The 20573-nt window shown below is 34.0% G+C and overlaps 1 protein-coding gene across 3 annotated transcripts in view; it reads left to right on the top strand.

Moving 5' to 3' along the window:
- Positions 1-20573, top strand: part of VPS13C (vacuolar protein sorting 13 homolog C) — a 173977-nt gene that overhangs the window by 52057 nt on the left and 101347 nt on the right. For all 3 annotated transcript variants that reach the window (XM_024735158.1, XM_024735160.1, XM_024735159.1), the window contains exons 15-22: positions 2062-2191; positions 2760-2854; positions 13458-13600; positions 14453-14645; positions 15850-15964; positions 16537-16673; positions 17862-17985; positions 19318-19435. In XM_024735158.1, coding sequence (XP_024590926.1) covers positions 2062-2191; positions 2760-2854; positions 13458-13600; positions 14453-14645; positions 15850-15964; positions 16537-16673; positions 17862-17985; positions 19318-19435 — 1055 coding nt within the window. The remainder of the gene's footprint in view (positions 1-2061; positions 2192-2759; positions 2855-13457; positions 13601-14452; positions 14646-15849; positions 15965-16536; positions 16674-17861; positions 17986-19317; positions 19436-20573) is intronic.

The following is a 20573-nucleotide window of genomic DNA, read 5'->3' on the forward strand; positions in this document are numbered from 1 at the left end:
CTGTGGTAGATGCTTTTTATGTTTTGTCCAGAATTTTTTGTTGTAATAAGCAATGAAGGATGTGTTGTAGAGGGCTTAGGCCATCATGGAACTGAAAGTTCATCATTGGATTTAGCCGTAAAGAAAGAGCAAGTTTTATAGAATAGTATGGGTAGAAATTTGATAGGAATGAGAGGGAGTGGAAGATGAGGAATTGGAGAGACTAAGTACAGGCAGTCATGATACTTCACTGTAAGTGGAAAGCAAGATAAAGGGAGTGGCAACTCGTGGGGATTGTGGAGTCAAGAAAAGGTTTTGTAAGTTGCTTTTCTTTCTTTAAAAAATAAGTGTTCCGTTTTATATAGTATTCCATAGAATTGTTTATGCAACATAATTTTAAATAACTGACTAGTATTCAGTTCTGTTCGTATACCAGAATTTGCTTACTATTTCCCACTGGTTATATGTGATTATAAATTACACTACAATGAGGAACCTTGTCTTTACATTTTCTCAAACGTCTCTTATTTTCTTAAGGACAAATTCCCCAAGGTGGGGCAGAGAGTGTGAATATTTTAAAAGGTATTTGCTGCTACTGTGGATTTGTTCCTACGAATTAGAGAAACATTTTGCCAGAAGAAACAAATAATTCTAATCCTCCCTAAATTAAGTTGCTTCAGTTTAATTGGGTGTTCTTAATACTACTTATCAGTTGCTTCAAAATTGAAGGAAGAAGATAAATTATTGGATGCTATGGCTAAAGAAGGATGGGATGTAGATGAAGAGAAGGCAATTAGATTCATCCAAGATTGATGTTTTTTCATTATAGTGGAAAATCTGCAGGGCCAGAGAGTTTAAAATGTAGGCAGAGGATTGGATGAAGTTATTTACCTTGGCCTCTTAACTGGACAGGGAAGGGAAGTGAAGGCAACAGAGGTGGTATTTAGGAAAAAGTGAAAGGGTTTTGCATACCTCTTCATATTAAATTTTATACACATTTAAAAATTTATGGTCTCATAGATATATTTTACTGTGAAAAATAAAAACGCATACTAATCTTCTATGCTAGGAGAATAAAGAAGTTAAATATTATTTCATATAAAATATAAATGAATCAGCTATATATTTTTTTACCCATTACATTTCTGACTGCTGAAAATAGATTAAGCTTGGCAAAAGTTAGAGCTGAGATATAACTGGGACCATCAATGATTTTGTGGGCAGATATAGACCTATTCCCCTATTATTTGTTTAATGTCTACATGTTAAAGATAACTTACTTAGTTTAAACTGAGTTGTTAATCAAACTTATTCTCTTTACTATAGAATTCAGCTCTTTAACTTGTCTTTTGGATTATTTCACTTTTTGGTACACACAGAAGCTTGCAGTATGTTACCAATTTACTACCAATTTAAAATATTTTAAAGTTAAAGTGGGAAAATTATTTACTTATTCAGGAAATGAGAAGATAGAGTCTAAATTATTTAAGCCCTATATTCTTTTCATCCTTTTTTTTTTCCACTTTTGAGCTATTCGTCTGTATTTTACTGAAAAGTGGGTAAAGACAGAAGCAGCAGATAATCAAGCCAGGATTTGTTGAGAAACAGGATGAAATGAGATTTGAGGACTTTCTAATTTTATTTATATTCTGTCCCCCAAACATGTTCATAGTTAGCAAGTCAACAGTGTATGTGAATTATGAAATAGGATGGTTAAATTTTATCTTTGAGTGTGGAAGTGTCTTCCTTTTAGGGAACTTTTCATTTTAAAAATCTGCTGTCATAGTAGCTCCTTACCTTGTAAATTTGGAAGACACATTGCTCAGAAGAATTTTACTTGAAACCTTAACTTACTCACAAAATGCAACTTCGTCAGAAAGCTATCAGTAGGTGTGACAAGTATATAAATTAATAGACTATTAACCAAATAATGTTGAGAATCGTTTCAGAAGGAACTAGCTTTATTGACTGCTTTTACCTTAATTTAGTGTTAAAAAATTAACCATTGTTCTTACCTGGCTACACCTGAAAATGAAGAGGGCATTTATTCTTTAATTAAATTTTTTAATTTTAATTTTTTAGGTGATTCGATCTGGGCAAAAATTAAGGAAAAAGTCTACTGACAGAGGCGAGAAACGTGGAGGCTGGTTTAGTGGGTTTTGGGGTAAGAAGGAATCTAAGAAAAAAGATGAAGAATCTTTGATTCCTGAAAGTAAGTTCCAAGTCAGATAGTTTATTGTACACTGATAAGGAAAAAATATATAAATTATGTTTTAGCCAGTTAGTTGAATTTTATTTCATAATATTTTTGAAATAAAAGTAGCTTAGTATAGTAAACATATAAACAAATACATCAGGATGGAACATTCCCATGTTTATTTAACTAAAATAAAACTTTGAATTTTTGAGAAAAGTTATTTGTGTGAAATTTTAAAACTTGAAATTCAGAAATCTCACAGGTAGCATTCCTTATTGTTACTTTTTTACATGGATATTTAATTAGATGTTTCACTTAATTTTTAAAATACTTAGGGAATTATAAAATTGTTATGTGACATTTGAATTCCCTTAATGGTGTCTCTTTGCATTTTCTTCACCTAAATAAGCAAATACATGATGTTTAACAAGTCAAAGTAGTATATTAGAGGAAATTACTTTGCTGTTTTTGCTTTAGCATTTGTGTCTATTGATTTTAGGCCACTCGTTAGTTTGGTTTGATGTTTTTTATTGTATCTGTAAGACTGAAGCGATTGATTTCTTAAAATGTTATCTTTTTGTAGCTATTGATGACCTTATGACACCAGAGGAAAAAGATAAGCTTTTCACGGCTATTGGTTATAGTGAGAGCACCCACAACCTAACTTTACCCAAGCAGGTAATTGTTTAGGTGGTAATTATTTAGGTGGTTTCGTTTTTCTGTGTTATCTTGAATTGGGTTAAACAAGTTATTGATTTTTAAAGTAACTAATAAAAATACGTTACAGTTTGTTTCTGCTTTACTTTTTGTTAAATGTTTCAGTCAGACCTTACCAATTAAAACTGTCTCCAACTTTAGATTTAGTTGCTTTAATGAATGTGAGAATAACCTGATAAAAAGTACTTATTATAGAGGTAAATTGTCTTTTAAAAATTTTATCTTAAAAAATCTGTGTGTGTGAAATGTAACTCATGTATAAAAGAGTCATCAAAACCAAAATGTATTGCTCATTTGATGTGTCATAAAGAACAGCTGTGTAATTACTATCGGTTAAATTATAGACTGTGCAATAGATAGGGCATTACTGTAAGATCTATCTCTGTTGTTTCACTGTGTGTATTCTGCTCACTTTCATTGTTGTGTAGGTATTTTCATTTGAAAATACCACAACTTATTTATTCATACTTTTGTTTATGGGCATTTGGGTTGTTTTTGTTTTTTTGTTGTTATGCTGCTGTTAACTTCTTGTAAATGTCTTTTAGTGGGCATATGAGATTTTCTGCTCAGTATATCCTTAGGAGTAGAATTGGTGTATCATAGGATATGAGTATGTTTAACTTTAATAGATTCTGCTAAATACTTTTCCAATGTGAAAAACATTTCCATCAGTGGTATATGAGGATTCTTATTGTTCCACATCTTTACCAACTCTTACCATCATCAGTCTTTTGAATTTATCCATTCTAAATGGTTAGTATGTAGTATTTCATTGTGGTTTTAATTTGTGTTTTCTGGATGACTGAAGAGGTTTTTCACTTTCTTGTACTGTTGTAGGCCTGATAGATATCCTTTTTTGTGAAGTAGCTTTTGAGTCTCTTGTTCATTATTGGGTTGTCTTTTTCTTATTGGTTTGTAGGAGTCTTTTATGTATTTGTTAAATTACATTACATCCCTAGAAATTAGTCATTTTATAACTGGAAGTTTGTACCTTTGACTACCTTCACCAATTTCCCCCATACCCTGCTCCCTGTTCCTGGCAACCACCAGTCTATTCTCTGGTCTTTTTAGATTCCACATATAAGTGAGACTGTACAGTATTTGTCTTTCTCTGTTCAACTTACTTTACTTAACATAATGTCCTCAAGCTACATCCATGTTGTTGCAGGATTTCCTTCCTTTTTATGGCTAAATAATATTCCATTGTGTATATCCACACCACATTTTCTTTATTTTTTCATCAGTCAGTGGACACCTAGGTTGTTATAATGTCTTGGCTGTTGTGAATAATGCTTCAGTGAACATGGGAGTGCACGTATCTCTTTGAGGTATTGATTTCATTTCCTTCAGATAAATATCCAGAAGTGGAATTGCTGGATCATAAGGTACTTCTCTATTTAGTTTTCTGAGGAGCCTCCTCACTGGTTCTTATAGTGACTATACCAATTTACATTCCCACCCACAGTGTACAAGCATGGGAATATAAATTGGTACAAAATAATAGCCATTCTAACAGGTATGAGGTGATATCTCATTGTGGTTTGTTATTTTTTTTTTCTAAAAAACATTGGCAAATGTATTTCCCTCCATATGAAGTTATTAATGTTTTTTAGTTGAAGTATAGTTGATTTACAATATTATATTAGTTTCAGGTGTACATCATGGTGATTCAGTTTTTTTATAGATTATGCTCCATTTAAAGTTCTTACAAAATAATGACTATATTTCCCTGTGATGTACAGTATATTCTTGTTGCTTATTATTTTATATATAATAGTTTGTACCTTTTAATTTCCAAAAACCTTTTGTGCCCATCCCCCTTTCCCTTGCCCATCTGGTAACCACTAGTTTGTTCTCTATATCTGTTGATGGACATTTAGGTTGCTTCCATATCCTAGCTATTGTATGTATTGCTGCTGTGAACATTGGGGTGCATGTATCTTTTTGAATTAGTGTTTTCGTTTTCTTCAGATACACACCCAGGAGTGGAATTGCTGGATCATATGACAGTTCTACTTTCAGTTTTCTGAGGAATGGCCATACTGTTTTCCATAGTGGCTGCACCAATTTACATTACCACCAATAGTGTAGGAGGGTTCCCTTTTCTCCACACCCTCTTCAACATTTGTTTGTTATTTGTGGACTTTTTGATAATAACCATTTTGACAGGCATGAGGTGATATCTCATTTCAGTTTTGACTTGCATTTCTCTGATGATTAGCCATGTTGAACCTTTTTTCATGTGTCTTTTGGCCATCTCTATCTTCAGTGAAAAAAATGTCTACTCAGGTGTTCTTCCCATTTTTTGAATCAGGTTAGTTGTCTTTTGATATTGAGTTGTATGAGTTGTTTATATATTTTGGATATTAACCCCTTATTGGTAATATCACCTGAAAATATTTTCCCTTATATGGTAGGTTGCCTTTCCATGTTGTCAGTGGTTTCCTTTCCTAAGTTTAATAGGGCCTGTTTATTTATTTTTGCTTCTGTTTCTTTTGCCTTAGGAGACAGATCAAACAAATATTGCTGTGATTTGTGTCAGAGAATATTCTGCCTGTGAATATTCTTCTGTGAGTTTTATGGTTTCAGGTCTTACATTTAGGTTTTCGGTCCATTTTGAGCTTATTTTTGTATGTGGGGTGAGGAAATGTTCTAATTTCATTCTTTTACATGTACTGCCCAGTTTTCCCAGCATCACTTATTGAAGAGATTGTCTTTTCTCTATTGTATATCCTTCCCTCTTTTGTCATAGATTAATTGACCGTAAGTGTGTGGGTTTATTTCTGGGCTCTCTATTCTGTTCTGTTGATCTCTGTATCTCTTTTTATGCAGGTACCATACCGTTTTGATTACTGTAGCTTTGTAGTATACTCTGAAATCAGGTAGCGTGATACCTCTAGCTTTGTTCTTTTTTCTCAAAATTACTTTGGTAATTTGGAGTCGTTTATGGTTCCATATAACTTTTGGAATTATTTGTTCTAGATCTGTGAAAAATATTATGGGTACTTTGATAGGGATGACATTAAATCGGTAGATTGCTTTGGGTAGTATGGCCATTTTAACAATATTAATTCTTCCAATTTAAGGACATGGGTTATCTTTTCATTTCTTTGTATCATCTTCAATTTCCATTATTGGCATTTTATAATTTTCAGAGTATAGGTCTTACCTTCTTCGTTAAGTTTATTCCTAAGCTATTTTATTCTTTTTGGTGTGATTTTAAATGCGATTGTTACCTTGCATTCTGTTCCTGATCATTCATTACTAGTGTATAAAAAAGCAATAGATTTCTGTTTATTAATCATCTATCCTGCAACTTTACTGAATTCATTTATTAGTTCTAAGAGTTTTTAGGCAGAGGCTTTAGGCTTTTCTATACATAGTGTAATGTCATCTGAAAACAGTGATAGTTTTACTTCTTCCCTTCCAATTTAGATACCTTTTATTTCTTTTTCTTGTCTGATGGCTGTGGTTAGGACTTCCAGTGGTATGTTAAATAGAAGTGGTGAGAGTGGGCATTCCTGTCTTGTTCCTGATTTTAGAGGAAAAGCTTCTAGCTTTTTGGCATTGAATATGATGTTAGCTGTGGGTTTGTCATAAATGCTCTTTATTATGTTAAGATATGTTCCGACTGTACCAACTGTGATGAGAGTTTTGTCATGAATGGATGTTGGATTTTGTCAAATGCTTTTTCTGCATCTGTTGAGATGATTATGTGATTCTTATCCTTCCTTTTGTTAATGTGGTGTATCATATTGATTGATTTGAGAATATTGAACCATCCTTACATCCTTGGAATAAATCCTACTTGATCATGGTGTATGACCCTTTTCATATATTGTTGAATTCAGTTTGCTAATATATTGTTGAGGACCTTTGCAACAATATTCATCAGAGATATTGGCCTGTAGTTTTCTTTTTTTGTAGTGTCTTTGTCTGGTTTTGGTATCAGGGTATTGGTGGCCTCAGAGAATGAATTTGGGAGTGTTCCTTCCTCTTCAGTTTTTTGGAATAGTTTGAGAAGGATAGGTGATAACTCTTCTTTATATGTTTCGTAGAATTTCGCTATGAAGCTGTTTTGTTCTGTACTTGTTTGCTGGGAGATTTCTGATTACTAACTCAATTTTGCTACTAATGGTCAGTCTGTTCAGATTGTCTGTTTCTTCTTGATTCAGTCTTGGAAGGTTGTATGTTTCTAGAAATTTGTCCATTTCTTCTAGAAAAGTTGTTCAATTTGTTGGCATATAACTGTTCATAGTATTCTCATGATTTTTTGCATTTCTGTGGTAATGGTTGTTATTTCTCCTCTTCCATTTCTTGTTTTGTTTGTGTGGGTTCTCTCTTTTCACCTTGGTGAGCCTAGTTATTGGTCTCTAGTTTATTTATTTCCTCTCTGATCTTTATTATGTTCTTCCTTCTGCTGACTTTGGTCTTTGTGTCTTCTTTTTCTTACTTAGATGGTAAGTTCGGTTATTTGAGATTTTTCTTATTTCTTAAGGTAGGCCTGTATTGATATAAACCTCTCTCAGAACTGCTTTCACTGCATGCCATAGATTTTGGAGAGTTGTGTTTCCGTTTTCGTTTGTCTGGAGATATTTTATGATTTCCTCTTTGATTTCTTCATTGACTTTTTGGTTTTTTAATAGCATATTGTTTAGTTTCCATGTGTTCATGCTTGTCCCCCTTTGCTTCCTGTAGTTGATTTCTAGTTTCATACCACTGTGCTTGGAAGAATTGCTTGATATGATTTCTGTCCTCTTAAATTTGTTGAGACTTGTTTTGTGGGCTAGCATATGATATATCATGGAGAACATTCCATGTGCATTTGAAAACAATGTGTATTTTTCTGTTTTTGGATGGAATGTCCTATAGATATCTATTAAGTCCATCTGGTCTGTTGTGTCATTTAAGACCACTGTTTTCTCATTGATTTTCTGTCTAGATGATCTGTCCATTGATGTAAGTGGAGTGTTAAAGTCCTCTACTACTATTGTATTATTGTCAGTTTCTCCCTTTATGTCTGTTAATATTTGCTTTATATATCTCGGTGCTCCTGTATTTGGTGTATATATGTTAATGAGTGTTATATTCTATTTTTGTATTGATCTCTTTTTCATTATATAATGCCTTCCTTTGTCTTTTTTAAATAGACTTTGTTTCAAAGTCTGTTTTTTCTGAAATGAGTATTGCTCCCCTCGATATCTTGTCATTTCCATTTGCGTGACATATCTTTTACCATCCCCTCACTTTCAGTCTGTGTGTGTCTTTAGCTCTGAAGTGAGTTTCTTGTAAGCAGCATAAAGATGGGTCTTGTTTTCTTATCCAACCAGCCATCCTTTGTCTTTGATTGGAGCATTTAGTCTGTTAACATTTAAAGTAATTATTGATAGGTGTGTACTTATTGCCTTTTTGTAACTTGTTTTCCAGTGTTTTTGTAGTTCTTCCCTGTTCTTCTTCTTTTAGTTTCTTCCCTTTTGGTTTGATGATTTTCTTTAGTGCTGTGCTTGTGTTCTTACTCTGTATTTTTTATATATCTATTGTAGGTTTTTGATTTTTGGTTACTGCAAGGTTCATGTTTGTTGACCTATAACTATATTTACTTGTTCTAAATAGGAAGTCATTTAAGCTCAAGCACATTCTAAGTGATACACATTTTTTTCTCCCCTCCTTCACATTTTGTGTTTTGATGTCATATTTTACATCTTCATGTTTATCCCTTTACTGATTGTTGTAGTTATAGTTGATTTTATAATTTTTTTCTTTTCATCTCCATGATAGCTTAATTGATTGATCCTCAGCCTTTACTATGTATTTGCCTTTACTAGTGGACTTCCCTTACCACCTGATTCTATGTGGGTCTTTCTTAAAGCCTTGGTTTTGCAGGAGTCTTTTTGCCAGTCTGCAGTTAGTTTTCAATGAGAATTGTTTACATGTAGACATATATATATATATTTTTTGCAGTACGTGGGCCTCTCACTGTTGTGGCCTCTCCCGTTGCAGAGCACAGGCTCCGGACACACAGGCTCAGCAGCCATGGCTCACAGGCCTAGCCGCTCCGCGGCATGTGGAATCTTACCAGACCGGGGAACGAACCCGGGTCCCCTGCATCGGCAGGCGGACTTTCAACCACTGCACCAACAGGGAAGCCCTGTAGACATATTTTGATGTGTTCATGTTGGGTAGTTGAATTCATTTCACATCCTCCTACTCTGCCATCTTGATCTTCTCCCTCATTGTGGTTTTGAATTGCATTTCCCAGATGATTAGTGATGTTGAGCATCTTTTTATATACCTGTTGGCCATTTGAATATCCTCTTTGGAAAAATGCCTATTCAGGTCCTTCACCCAATTTTTAATTGGATTATTATTATTTTTTTTGCTATTGAGTTGTATGAGTTCCTTTTATATTTTTCTTATTAACTCCTTATCAGATATGTGGTTTGCAAATATTTTCTCCCATTCTGTATGTTGCCTTTTCATTTTGTTGCTTCTTATTCTCTGCAGAAGCTTTTTAGTTTGATGTTGTTCTGCTTATTTATTTTTGCTTTTCTTGCTTCTGCTTTCAGTGTCATATCCATAAAATCATTGCCAAGACTGCTGTCAAGGAGCTTTTTCATTTCCTTCTAGGAGTTATGGCTTCAGGTCTTACATTTAAGTTGTTAACCCATTTCTAGTTAATTTTTGTGAGTGGTGTAAGATAGGGGACCAAGGACTTCCCTGGTGGTGCAGTGGTTAAGAATCCACCTGCCAATGCAGGGGACACAGGTTCGATCCCTGGTCCGGAAAGATCCCACATGCTGCGGAGCAACTAAACCCGTGCGCCACTGCTACTGAGCCTGCACTCTAGAGCCTGTGAGCCACAACTACTGAGCCCATGTGCCACAACTACTGAAGCCTGCGTGCCTAGAGCCCATGCTCTGCAACAGAGAGAAACCGTCACAATAAGAAACCTGTGCACTGCAAGGAAGAGTAGCCCCCACTTGCCACAACAAGTGAAAGCCTGTGTGCAGCAATGAAAACCCAACACAGCCATAAATAAATGAATTAAAAAAAATAGTTAGGGGACCAGTTTCATTCTTTTGCACGTGAATATCCAGTTTTTGTCGCACCATTTAATAAAGAGACTATCTTTTCTCCATTGGGTATTCTTGAGTTCTTTTTCAAGTATTAGTTAACCATATGTGCATGGATTTATGTGTGTGCTCTCGATTATGTTCTGTTGGTCTGTGTGTCTGTTTTAATGCCAGGACCATATTGTTTTGATTTCTATAGCTTTGTAATATAGTTTGAAATTATGAAGTGTTATGCCTAGTCTAGCTTTGTGGGTTTTTTTTTTTCCTTTCAAGATTGCTTTTGCTATTCAGGGTCTTTTGTGGTTCCATGCAAAATGCCATTGGAGTTTGTAGGGATTGCATTGAATCTATAGATTACTTTGGGTAGTATGTACATTTTTAAAAGCATTAATTTTTCCAATCAATAAACAGAGCATAGCTTTTCTGTTTATGTTTTCTTCAGTTTCTTTCATGAGTGTCTTATAGTTTGAAGTGTAGATATCTTTCACTTCCTTTGTTAAATTTATTCCTAATTATTTTACTGTTTTTTTGCTGTTGTAAATGGGATTGCTTAAATTTTTTCTTCAAATTAGTGTATAGAAACACAAATGATTTTTGTATGCTAATTTTGTATCCTGCAACTTTACTGAATTTTTTCATTAGTTCTAACTTTTTTTGGTCTAGTCTTTAGGATTTTCTCTACGTAAGACATATCATGTGCATAGAGAGGCAATTTTCCTTCTTCCTTTCCAATTTGGATGCATTTTGTTTCTTTTTTTTTGCTTTATTTCTCTGGCTAGGACTTCAAATGCTATGTTTAATGGTAGTGGTGAGAGTGGGCACCCTTGTCTTGTTCGTGATCTTGGGGAAGAACATTTTACCTTTCAATATTGAGTATGGTGTTATCTGTGGGCTTGTCATATATGGCCTTTATTATGTTGAGGTACATTCCTTCTATACCCAGTTTATTGAGAGTTTTTATTGTGAATGGATGTAGAATTTTGTCAAATGCTTTTTCTGAATCTATTGAGATAGTCATGTGATTTTTATCTTTTTATTTGTGTGATATATTACATTAATTTCTTTTCGTATGTTGAACGATCCTTACATCCCAGAGATAAATCCTACTTGATGGTGGTATATGATCTTTTTACTGTGCTGCTGAATTTGGTTTGATAGTATTTTGTTGAGAGTTTTTGTATCTGTGTTTATAAGTGATATTGACCTGTAGTTTTTTTTTCTCATAGTGTCCTTTTCTGGCTTTGATATCAGGATAATGCTAGACTTGTAAAATGAGTTTGGGAGTATTCCTACTCTTCTGGTTTTTTTTTGAGGAGTTTGAGAGGATTGGTGTAGATTCTTTAAATGTTTGATAGAATTCACCAGTGAAAACATTTGGTCCTGGGCTTTTTTTTCTTGGGATATTTTTAATTACTCATTCAATCTCCTTCATTATTGGTTTATTCAGATTTTCTGTTCATGATTCATTCTTGGTAGATTATGTTTCTCAGAATTTATCAATTTCTTCTAGGTTTTCCAATTTGTTGGTGGATAGCTGTTCATAGTAATCACTCTTATGGTCTTTGGTATTTTTGTGGTATCAGTTGTAATGTTTCTTCTTTAATTTATAATTTTATTTATATGTGTTGTCTCTTTTTCTTTGTTAGTCTATCTAAAGGTTTGTCAGTTTTGCTTTTTGTTTCAAAGAACCAACTGTTGGTTTTGTTAATCTCCATTGTGTTTCTGTTTTTCTGCTGTATTCTCTTTTTCATTTATTTCTGCTGTAATGTTTATTTCCTTTATTCTTCTAACTTTGGGCCTAGTTTGTTCTTTCATAGTTCTTTGAGGTGTAAATTTAGGTTGTTTACTTGAGATCTTTCTTTTTTCTTGATGTAGGCGTTCATCACTATGAGCTTTCCTCTTAAAAATGCTTTGGCTGCATCCAGTAAGTTTGGTATGTTGTGTTCCCATTTTTTTTTTTTTTTTCTATACGCGGGCCTCTCACTGTTGTGGCCTCTCCTGTTGTGGGGCACAGGCTCCGGACATGCAGGCTCTGTGGCCATGGCTCACGGGCCCAGCTGCTCTACAGCATGTGGGATCTTCCCAGATCGGGGCACGAACCCATGTCCCCTGCATTGGCAGGTGGACTCTCAACCACTGCACCACCAGGGAAGCCCTGTTCCCATTTTTGTTTGTCTCATGATACTTTTTATTTTCCCTTTTGATTTCTTCCTTGATCCAGGAGTGTGTTCAGGAGTGTATTGTTTAATTTATGTGTATTTGTGAATTTTGTACTTTTATTATTATTACTGATTTCTAGTTTAATTTCATTGTGATTGGAATGACACTTGATATAATGTGTATCTTCTTGAATATTTTGAGACTTTTTTGTGGTCTAATGTATGATCTATCCTAGAAAATATTCCATTTATTTCAGAAGAGTATTTATTCTGCTGCTGTTTGGTGGAATTTCTCTCTATGTCTCTTAGGTCCATTTAGCATGTAGTGTTATTCAAATCCATTGTTTCCTTATTGATTCTGTCTGGATGATATCTCTTTTGTTGAGAATGGAGTCCCCAACTAATGTTTTATTGCTGTCTATTTCTTTTGGTTCTGTTAGTATTTGATTTATATGTTTAGGTGCTCCAGTGGGTACATAGCATATTTACAGTTGTTACCTCTTCTTGATGGATTGACCCCTTTATCATTATATAATGACCTTCTTTGTCTCTTCTATTTTTAACTTAAAGTCTATTTTTTTTTCTGATGTAAATATAGCTACTCTGTCTTTTTTGGTTAATGTTTGCTTGAAATATCTTTTTCCATCCCTTCACTCTCAGTCTGTGTGTGGCCTTAAAGCTAAAGTGAGTCTCTTGTAGGCAGCAGATCATTGTATCTTTTTTTAAAAAAAAAAATCCATTTTTTCAGTGTCTGTCTTTTGATTGGATAATTTAATTCATTTACACTTAAAGTAACTACTGAGATATAAGGGTTTACTATTTACATTTTGTTAATTGTCTTCTGACTCTTTCATAGATTCTTTGTTCCTTACTTCCTCTCTTCTGGTGTGGTTTGATGAGAATCATCTCTTTAGTTATCTGTCCTACCTGTATTCTTGACCTATCAATTTTGGGGGCAGAATTTTTTTTTCTCAGTGTCTTACTAACTCTCCAAAGTCATCAAGCAGATATTCTTTTTATTTTGTTCAGTTTTTGAGCTAGAGGATTGGTTTGAATTAATTTGCTTTAGTGAAAGCTGCTGAATTGAATCTTTAGGCCACAAAATATTTTATCAGATTTCATTTTTATTACCTTTAAAACTAAGAGAAATTAATTTTGAATCTTTTATAAATGTCCTATTTAAGCAAGCAATTTTGTATTGAGTTTTCTAATGTTCTTTTTTTACAATGAACATACGTTTTTTTAGATCATTTTATAATTTAGCAGATTTCAATATGAAGAAATGAAAGAATTACTTAAAATTTAACCATTTTCATTCATTCTTTCATTTAGTATGTTGCTTATATTGTGGCACTGAAGTTAGTAAGCACCTCTGTTACGATAAGAGAAAACAGAAATATTCCAGAAATACTGAAAATTCAGATAATTGGCCTTGGCACCCAAGTATCTCAGCGACCAGGAGCACAAGCACTTAAGTAAGTTTCAAAAACTTATTTAATTTTTATTTCTATGTTTGACTTCAGGCCAAAAAAAATATAGTGTTACTTAGCATAAAAAAACCTGATTAATAGTAGTTTGTCTCTAATTTCTTTTCCTTTTGTGTGTGAAGATAGTCATTTTATATTAGAGTTTGTTTTGTTACAGAACTGTATGAGGAGCTCATCATTTGTTCTCCCCTTCCTTTTTTCCTTCACAAATATTTCTTGTATACTGTTTAATTTATAGATTTGTTACTATGAAGGCTATGCATAGAAACAGTAACTTTCTGTTTTCAAGGTGTTTATGCTGTAGTTGATAAGAGAGGAAATAAAAAGTTAATTTAAGATCTGTATAATATTGGAGAGCTCATAAGTAAGAAGGTACTGTAATGTGAAATACCTTAGGGTTAATGCTACACAAGCTCAGTTGTAGAAGGGAATAACTTGGACTTGGAGATCTGGGGTTTAGGCTAACTGAATGGAAGGGACCAACAGATGCAGGGATTAGGGAGCAGAGCGTGCAGGGTGGCATGAAATAGGGAGATGAATTCCATGAGCATGTATTCCATATAGCATGTATTCGTGTGGCAGTTCTGCAGTGTTCTGAAGTTGGCCAGAGTGGATTTTTCATGAGGATAAGGAGAATAAACAAATAAACCAAATCAGAGAAAAAAGCCCCAGATTGTGTGGGTAATTAAATTCTAGGCTACGGAGTTTGGACTTCAACTCTGGGTGATGGGCATGGTCCTGGCTCTCAAAGGAGTTTTTTAAAAGAGAAATTTGTATTTTAACCTATTATATTAGAAGGATCTTATTTGTAATACTTCTTTTTTCTGCACTGGATTGTAGGGTGGAAGCAAAATTAGAACACTGGTATATAACAGGTCTGAGACAGCAAGATATTGTACCATCACTTGTGGCTTCAATTGGCGATACTGCATCATCCTTGCTTAAAATTGAATTTGAAACCAATCCAGAGAATAGTACTGCTGACCAGACTCTGGTTGTTCAGTCTCAGCCTGTGGAGGTCATCTACGATGCTGTGAGTACAAGGAGAAAGTGAATCCTTATTAAACAAGTCTTATGCTTCTGACATATGGTTTTCTTCTTTTTTCCTTTTCATATTTAACCTTAATTTACTTAGCAGTTCAGTTTACTGACACTTTTTTCTTGATTAAAGAGCAGTACATGTTTAGCAGTTAATTTTGATTTTTCATATGCTACAGATTTTTTTCTACTGTATGCTTATGTTAATTTTTTTTAAAAAGTAATATACCCTTAAAGAAGTCTGTGTTTTTATTATACTGGCTAACTACTCACAAATAACTACACACCAGTTTCCTACCCCAGTTTCCTTTTGCTTATTTTCCCTTTCTCTTCAATGTTTGGAACCAATTTAAAAAGCTTCAGCAGCAAATGAAAGAATTTTAGATACTGTTCATGTGAGAAAAAATCACTGCCATTTCTTTGCTGTTGAAAATGCTCGCTCCAGTTCTGTATCTGTAGCTCCATCTTTATTCAGACTCTCTTAACTCATCTTGCGTATCACTCGTTCCATCACTTGTAGGTTGGCCCCACTCTGTCATTGAGATCCCTGACTTATTTTTACTGTACAGTTTAGAAGTAAATTCACAGTGTGGGTGGGAGGCAGAACTTACTGTATTCTGTGATTTTTTTAAAAAATTAAAAAAAATTTAAATTGTGGTAAAATACATAGAACATAATTTCCCATCTTAGCCATTTTTTAAGTGTATAGTTCAGTAGGGTTAAGTACATTCACACCATTTTACATCCAATGCCCAGAACTCATTCTTTCTTGCAAAATGTCTGAATTTAAGTTCAAGTTTTGGGTGTAGGTAAGGACTGAACAGCCTTCTTATTTCCTCTCTAAACTTCAAAGTGCAGGAGAATCCAGTTGCAGTATAGAGAGGTGGAGTTTCACCTTCTAATCTGGAGGCTAAGTCTAGAAGTAATGCCCCATTGCTACATCAATGTGATACCGTAGAACATACTTAAGGTCACCTTAACGATATGCACACATTTGTTGCCTTTCCAATAAGGTGAAGTGGGCTATACCTTTTTTCAGGTTCCCTTTCACTCCAGAGGGAGATGTAGTAGGGTAGATTGTCTTTGGAGGTACCACCTCAGTTCAGAGCCAGAGTTGATTAGAATTAAACTGAAACTTTAAATTTTGTAATATAGAAAGTACTCTGTATAACTTGTTTATATTTTAAATGATTTTGCAGAAAACCATCAATGCAGTGGTTGAATTCTTTCAGTCAAATAGGGGATTAGATCTTGAGCAAATAACATCAGCTACATTGATGAAGCTGGAAGAAATTAAAGAGAGAACAGCTACAGGTAAAGAATTTGACTGCATAAATGTCATCTAAACTCTCAAAATTTTTTGCTGTTCTACTGTAAATACTATGTTTAAAATAGTGTAGGTAGTTTTTTGTCAAATATACCTGCCAGACTGGGTGAGAAAGAGAGTAATATGGGGCACAGGTGATTCTGTCTGCTGTTACCTTCAGGAACCTGTGCTGCAGAGTGAACTTGAGCTGGAAAACATCCTTGTCTCAGTTCTTAAGCAACTGTTCACCGTACTGTGTGTGAATCGAGTTTTAAAGATACATACTTTTGTGCATTATGGCCTCTAATCTTAAGCCACCTACTGTATATGGTTACTTAACTAAAGAAATAATGAATTTTTCTATCTCTGGCTAAACTACTAGCTGTGTTGGGTTTATTATATTATGCAATATGATTGTTTCTCATTGACCATATGCAATTTCACCTTACACACTGAATGGAGAATCTAATCTGTGAAAAGAACTTCTCCAAAGTGATCTTCTTATTCTCGTTGTTAATAATGTAATTACATATTTCAATTTGACTGCATAATCTTTCATCATTTCTTTTTCTTCTTTTAGGACTTACACATATTATTGAAACCCGAAAAGTTCTTGATTTAAGGATAAATCTGAAGCCCTCGTATCTAATAGTTCCACAGACAGGTTTCCACCATGAAAAGTCAGATATTCTCATCTTAGATTTTGGTACATTTCAGGTAGGTGTATATGCATTTCTGTCTGCCCATTTTTGCTCAGTTAAGCAGCTAGCTGTCTGACAGTATGCTGTTTTTCCCTCAGAGTTCACTTAAACTAAACCTAGACTTATTTCTTGTCAGCGTTTTGTCAAGCCTAGCTTAGATTGTGCAGTTTGTATGTATCTTACCGCTATTAAAAAAACAACAGCTAACATTTTCTGAAATGGTGGATGATTTGACATTGAGGACTGGCTTACTGCTGTCTTTTCCTAATTAGAGAGAAGCACTCCTAGTTTTCAAGCACTCCTAGGTTTCTAGAATCTAATTACATAGTTTTCTTTGTTAATTTATATGTCTTGAGAATAGAAAATTATACAGATATGAATATATGTTTGTTAAATCACTGACATCAACTAAGTAGAGTACGAGAACTCTTAAGGGTTTGGGTGTTGAACCTCCTAGAAGTCCAATCTTTTGAGAAAAAGTGAAGATTTCAAAAAATGTCCTGAATTGATCCTTGCTTCCTTTAGGAAGAGGGAAAAGCAAATCGAGATTGGAGCTGAATTCTAATGGCCTAATTATTCTAGTTATATAGTGGGGAGAGGAAGGAATAAAACCTTCTGTTTCATGGTGAAGAGTTTAGGATAGCTGGTAGGGAAGCTTGAGCCGCAAGTGGTGACAACTGCTGAGAGCCAGGAAGAGTCGCATGTCTAGACGGGTTATTTGAGATAGACGGCTGTGTAACTCATCTTGTCATTAATTTAAATGTGCTGAGGGGCTTCCCTGGTGGCGCAGTGATTGAGAGTCCGCCTGCCGATGCAGGGGGCGCGGGTTCGTGCCCCAGTCCGGGAGGATCCCGAGTGCTGCAGAGCGGCTGGGCCTGTGAGCCATGGGTGCTGGGCCTGCGCGTCCGGAGCCTGTGCTCCGCAGCGGGAGAGGCCACAAGAGTGAGAGGCCCATGTACCGCAAAAAATAAAATAATATAAAATAAATGTGCTGCGCACCTGTTACCCAAACGTAATAGAGATGTATGCTGAAATGGTATATTCCTAATAAAATATTTGCTAATAATTATTAGAAAATTAAGCAAAATATGAATTCATTAAGGGCAATGTTTTAATTGTATTTAGGCTTTAAGAAAACACAACTAAAGTATGTTGATATAAAGATTTTTCTGTTAAAAAAATTGAAGGTTTTTCTCCATTTCAGCTTAACAGTAAAGATCAAGGTTTGCAGAAGACTAGTAATTCATCTCTGGAAGAAATAATGGATAAGGCATATGACAGGTTTGATGTGGAAATAAAAAGTGTGCAACTACTCTTTGCAAGAGCAGGTAAACTGTTGCTCAGTTTTCAGGATCTTGAAATTATGTTGAGTAGCATTGGTAAATAGATATGCATGTTTACGTGTATATCAACCCTGATAACATTTGAACACATATACTGTTGGTCACTTAAAGGAACCAAATAGGAGCCCATCAGTGAAAATCTTTGTCACAATTACAGAGATGTGGCTGTTCATCTTAGGGTACTTAGTACCATTTGAATCTAAGTCCAGTCATTGCCTGTTTTTTTTAAAGTGACATAAAACTGCCCAGAATATGGAATAGAAGTTGCAGTTGGCTTATGTTCCTCTGTCCCAGTGTGTTTGGGATGTCTCAATGTTGTTTTCCCTTGCTGCCTTTATTTTTAAATATTTTACTATTAGCCTAGTCTTTATTTGAGTAGTAGTATGTTTTTTACTTTTGTAGATACCTGAGAAGTATGGATATAGTCTTTAAACCCTAAAAGTAGTGAATTTAATTATTTTCCAAAAGGTTTGGTGGTTTCTACTGCTTAAATGAAGATTGTTGGTTCTCTGTATTTCTTTAGTTTCTAGAAGCAATAATAGATATTTGCAAAATATCCTTGAGTATATCACTCTGTGGTAGGTCACTGAAGGAAAGGACATAGTTTCTGTGTGCAGAGTGTATACTATAGTGGGAGTGATGAGATTTATTAAAATGTAAATATATAATGCTCTACGTAGTTTTATAGATTGAGCCTATTAATTCCTTGAAGAGAAGTACCTATACAGACCATTAAAGCTGCCTTTTCTTTTGTATGTACTTAATAATAATTGTTTGAATTATAAGCAATAAAAAATGTCCATTCATTGCCATCAGTTAAGATCTGTGTAGAGTTCTTTCAGTCATTGGAAGTCTGTCTTTGGAACCTTCTTATTTGGAAGATTTTGTCATAAAATCTTGCTTGATAAAACTCATTTTTGCTTTAGAATTATTGCACTTAGGACCCCCAGAAACCTCTTTTTTTTCTTGTCTTTCCCTGTTTTTTCCTTTTTTCACTGCAACCCCCCAACCTTGATCTCTAATTCTGGAATCAAGGCAGTAAATTCTTAGGTTGTTTTCCCTGTTTGCTTTAAAATGTAAGATGTTATTAGAAAACATTCTTCAAATAAATGTTTAAAATTATTTTTATATCATAGTCTTTGACTTTTGTCGATCTGTGTTAAAAAATATAGGTCATTTAGCTTGTATGTTGAAAGAAGTAAAAGTCATCATTGAATATATTTGTTAATTATTTTCTAATAGGTTACTTTTCCATAGAACATCTGATAATCTAAAACTAATAAAAACTAGTCATTTAATTAAAAAAATTTTTTTAAGATGAAAACTGGAAAAAGTGTCGATTTCAGCATCCATCAACTATGCATATATTGCAACCCATGGATATTCATGTTGAGTTGGCCAAGGCAATGGTGGAAAAAGACATTAGAATGGCTAGGTAATGTATGAGTTTCCTTTATATTATAAAATCAACAAGGTGAAATATATCTGCATCAGTTACTGAATTTTAAGAAAGCAAAGCTAGATTTCTGAAGGACAGAAAAAAATAATGATTATCTTACAGCAGAAATACATTTTAAAGGAAATGTTTATTTGAATTATATATCACCTCTCTTATTTCAGAAGTACTTGGGCTTTTACATTTTGTGAAAGTTGGTTATTCCTGTTTTTGAATGGATCGAATTCAAGGTTCAATACTGAAATATAAAATCTTCAAAAATTATAGGCTCTTTTGATTATGGAACCATATAAAATCTTGAGAATAATCTATGGGAATGGAAAGTAGAAACTGAATTTTGAATTTAAGTAGATAATTATGAAATTATCTGCTGCCTTCTTAATAACAGTTTTGTTGAAGTATTATTGACGTTTAATATGCTATGTTTGTTTAAAATGTACATTTTGATAAGTTTTGACGTAAGTATTTATCTATGAAACCATCACCATAGTCAAGATAATGAACACATCCATCATCCTCAAAAGTCCTTGTGTCCCATTGTATTCTCTCCCTCACATCCCTACCTGCTAACTCCTCTCCCTTCAATCCCCAGGCAACACTGATCTTTCTGACACTAAAGGTTTGTTAGAGTTTTCTAGAATTTTATATAAATAAAATCATAGAGTTGTAATTCTTTTTTTTTTGACTTCTTTCATTCAGTATAATTGATTAGAGATTTATTCGTATGTGTGTCTTTAGTTCATTGATACTCTTTATCAGTTGGAGGTTAAACCAACTGTGCATTACTAGATAAAGCTCTTTTAGTAGTAATGTATTATTTTTTTTAAATGTTGGACTTGGCTTGCTAAAATTTTGTTATGAAGTTTTAAAACCTTACTTTTCTGTTTATGAGGGATATTGATCTGTGCTTTTATTTTCTTGTTTTGGCATCAATGTATCAGGCTTCATAGAGGGAAGTTGTGTAGAATTGGTATTTTTTCCTTCTTATATGTTTGGTAGAATTCGCCCGTGAAACCACCTGGGCCTGGAGTTTTCTTTTTTGGGGGAGGGTTTTTAACTACAAATTAAGTTTCTTTAACTTAAATTCAATTTCTTTAATAGATATACGGCTGTTCAG

Source organism: Neophocaena asiaeorientalis, unplaced genomic scaffold (assembly GCF_003031525.2).
Source record: "Neophocaena asiaeorientalis asiaeorientalis breed wild unplaced genomic scaffold, Neophocaena_asiaeorientalis_V1.1 scaffold264, whole genome shotgun sequence".
Taxonomy (NCBI): Eukaryota; Metazoa; Chordata; class Mammalia; order Artiodactyla; family Phocoenidae; genus Neophocaena; species Neophocaena asiaeorientalis.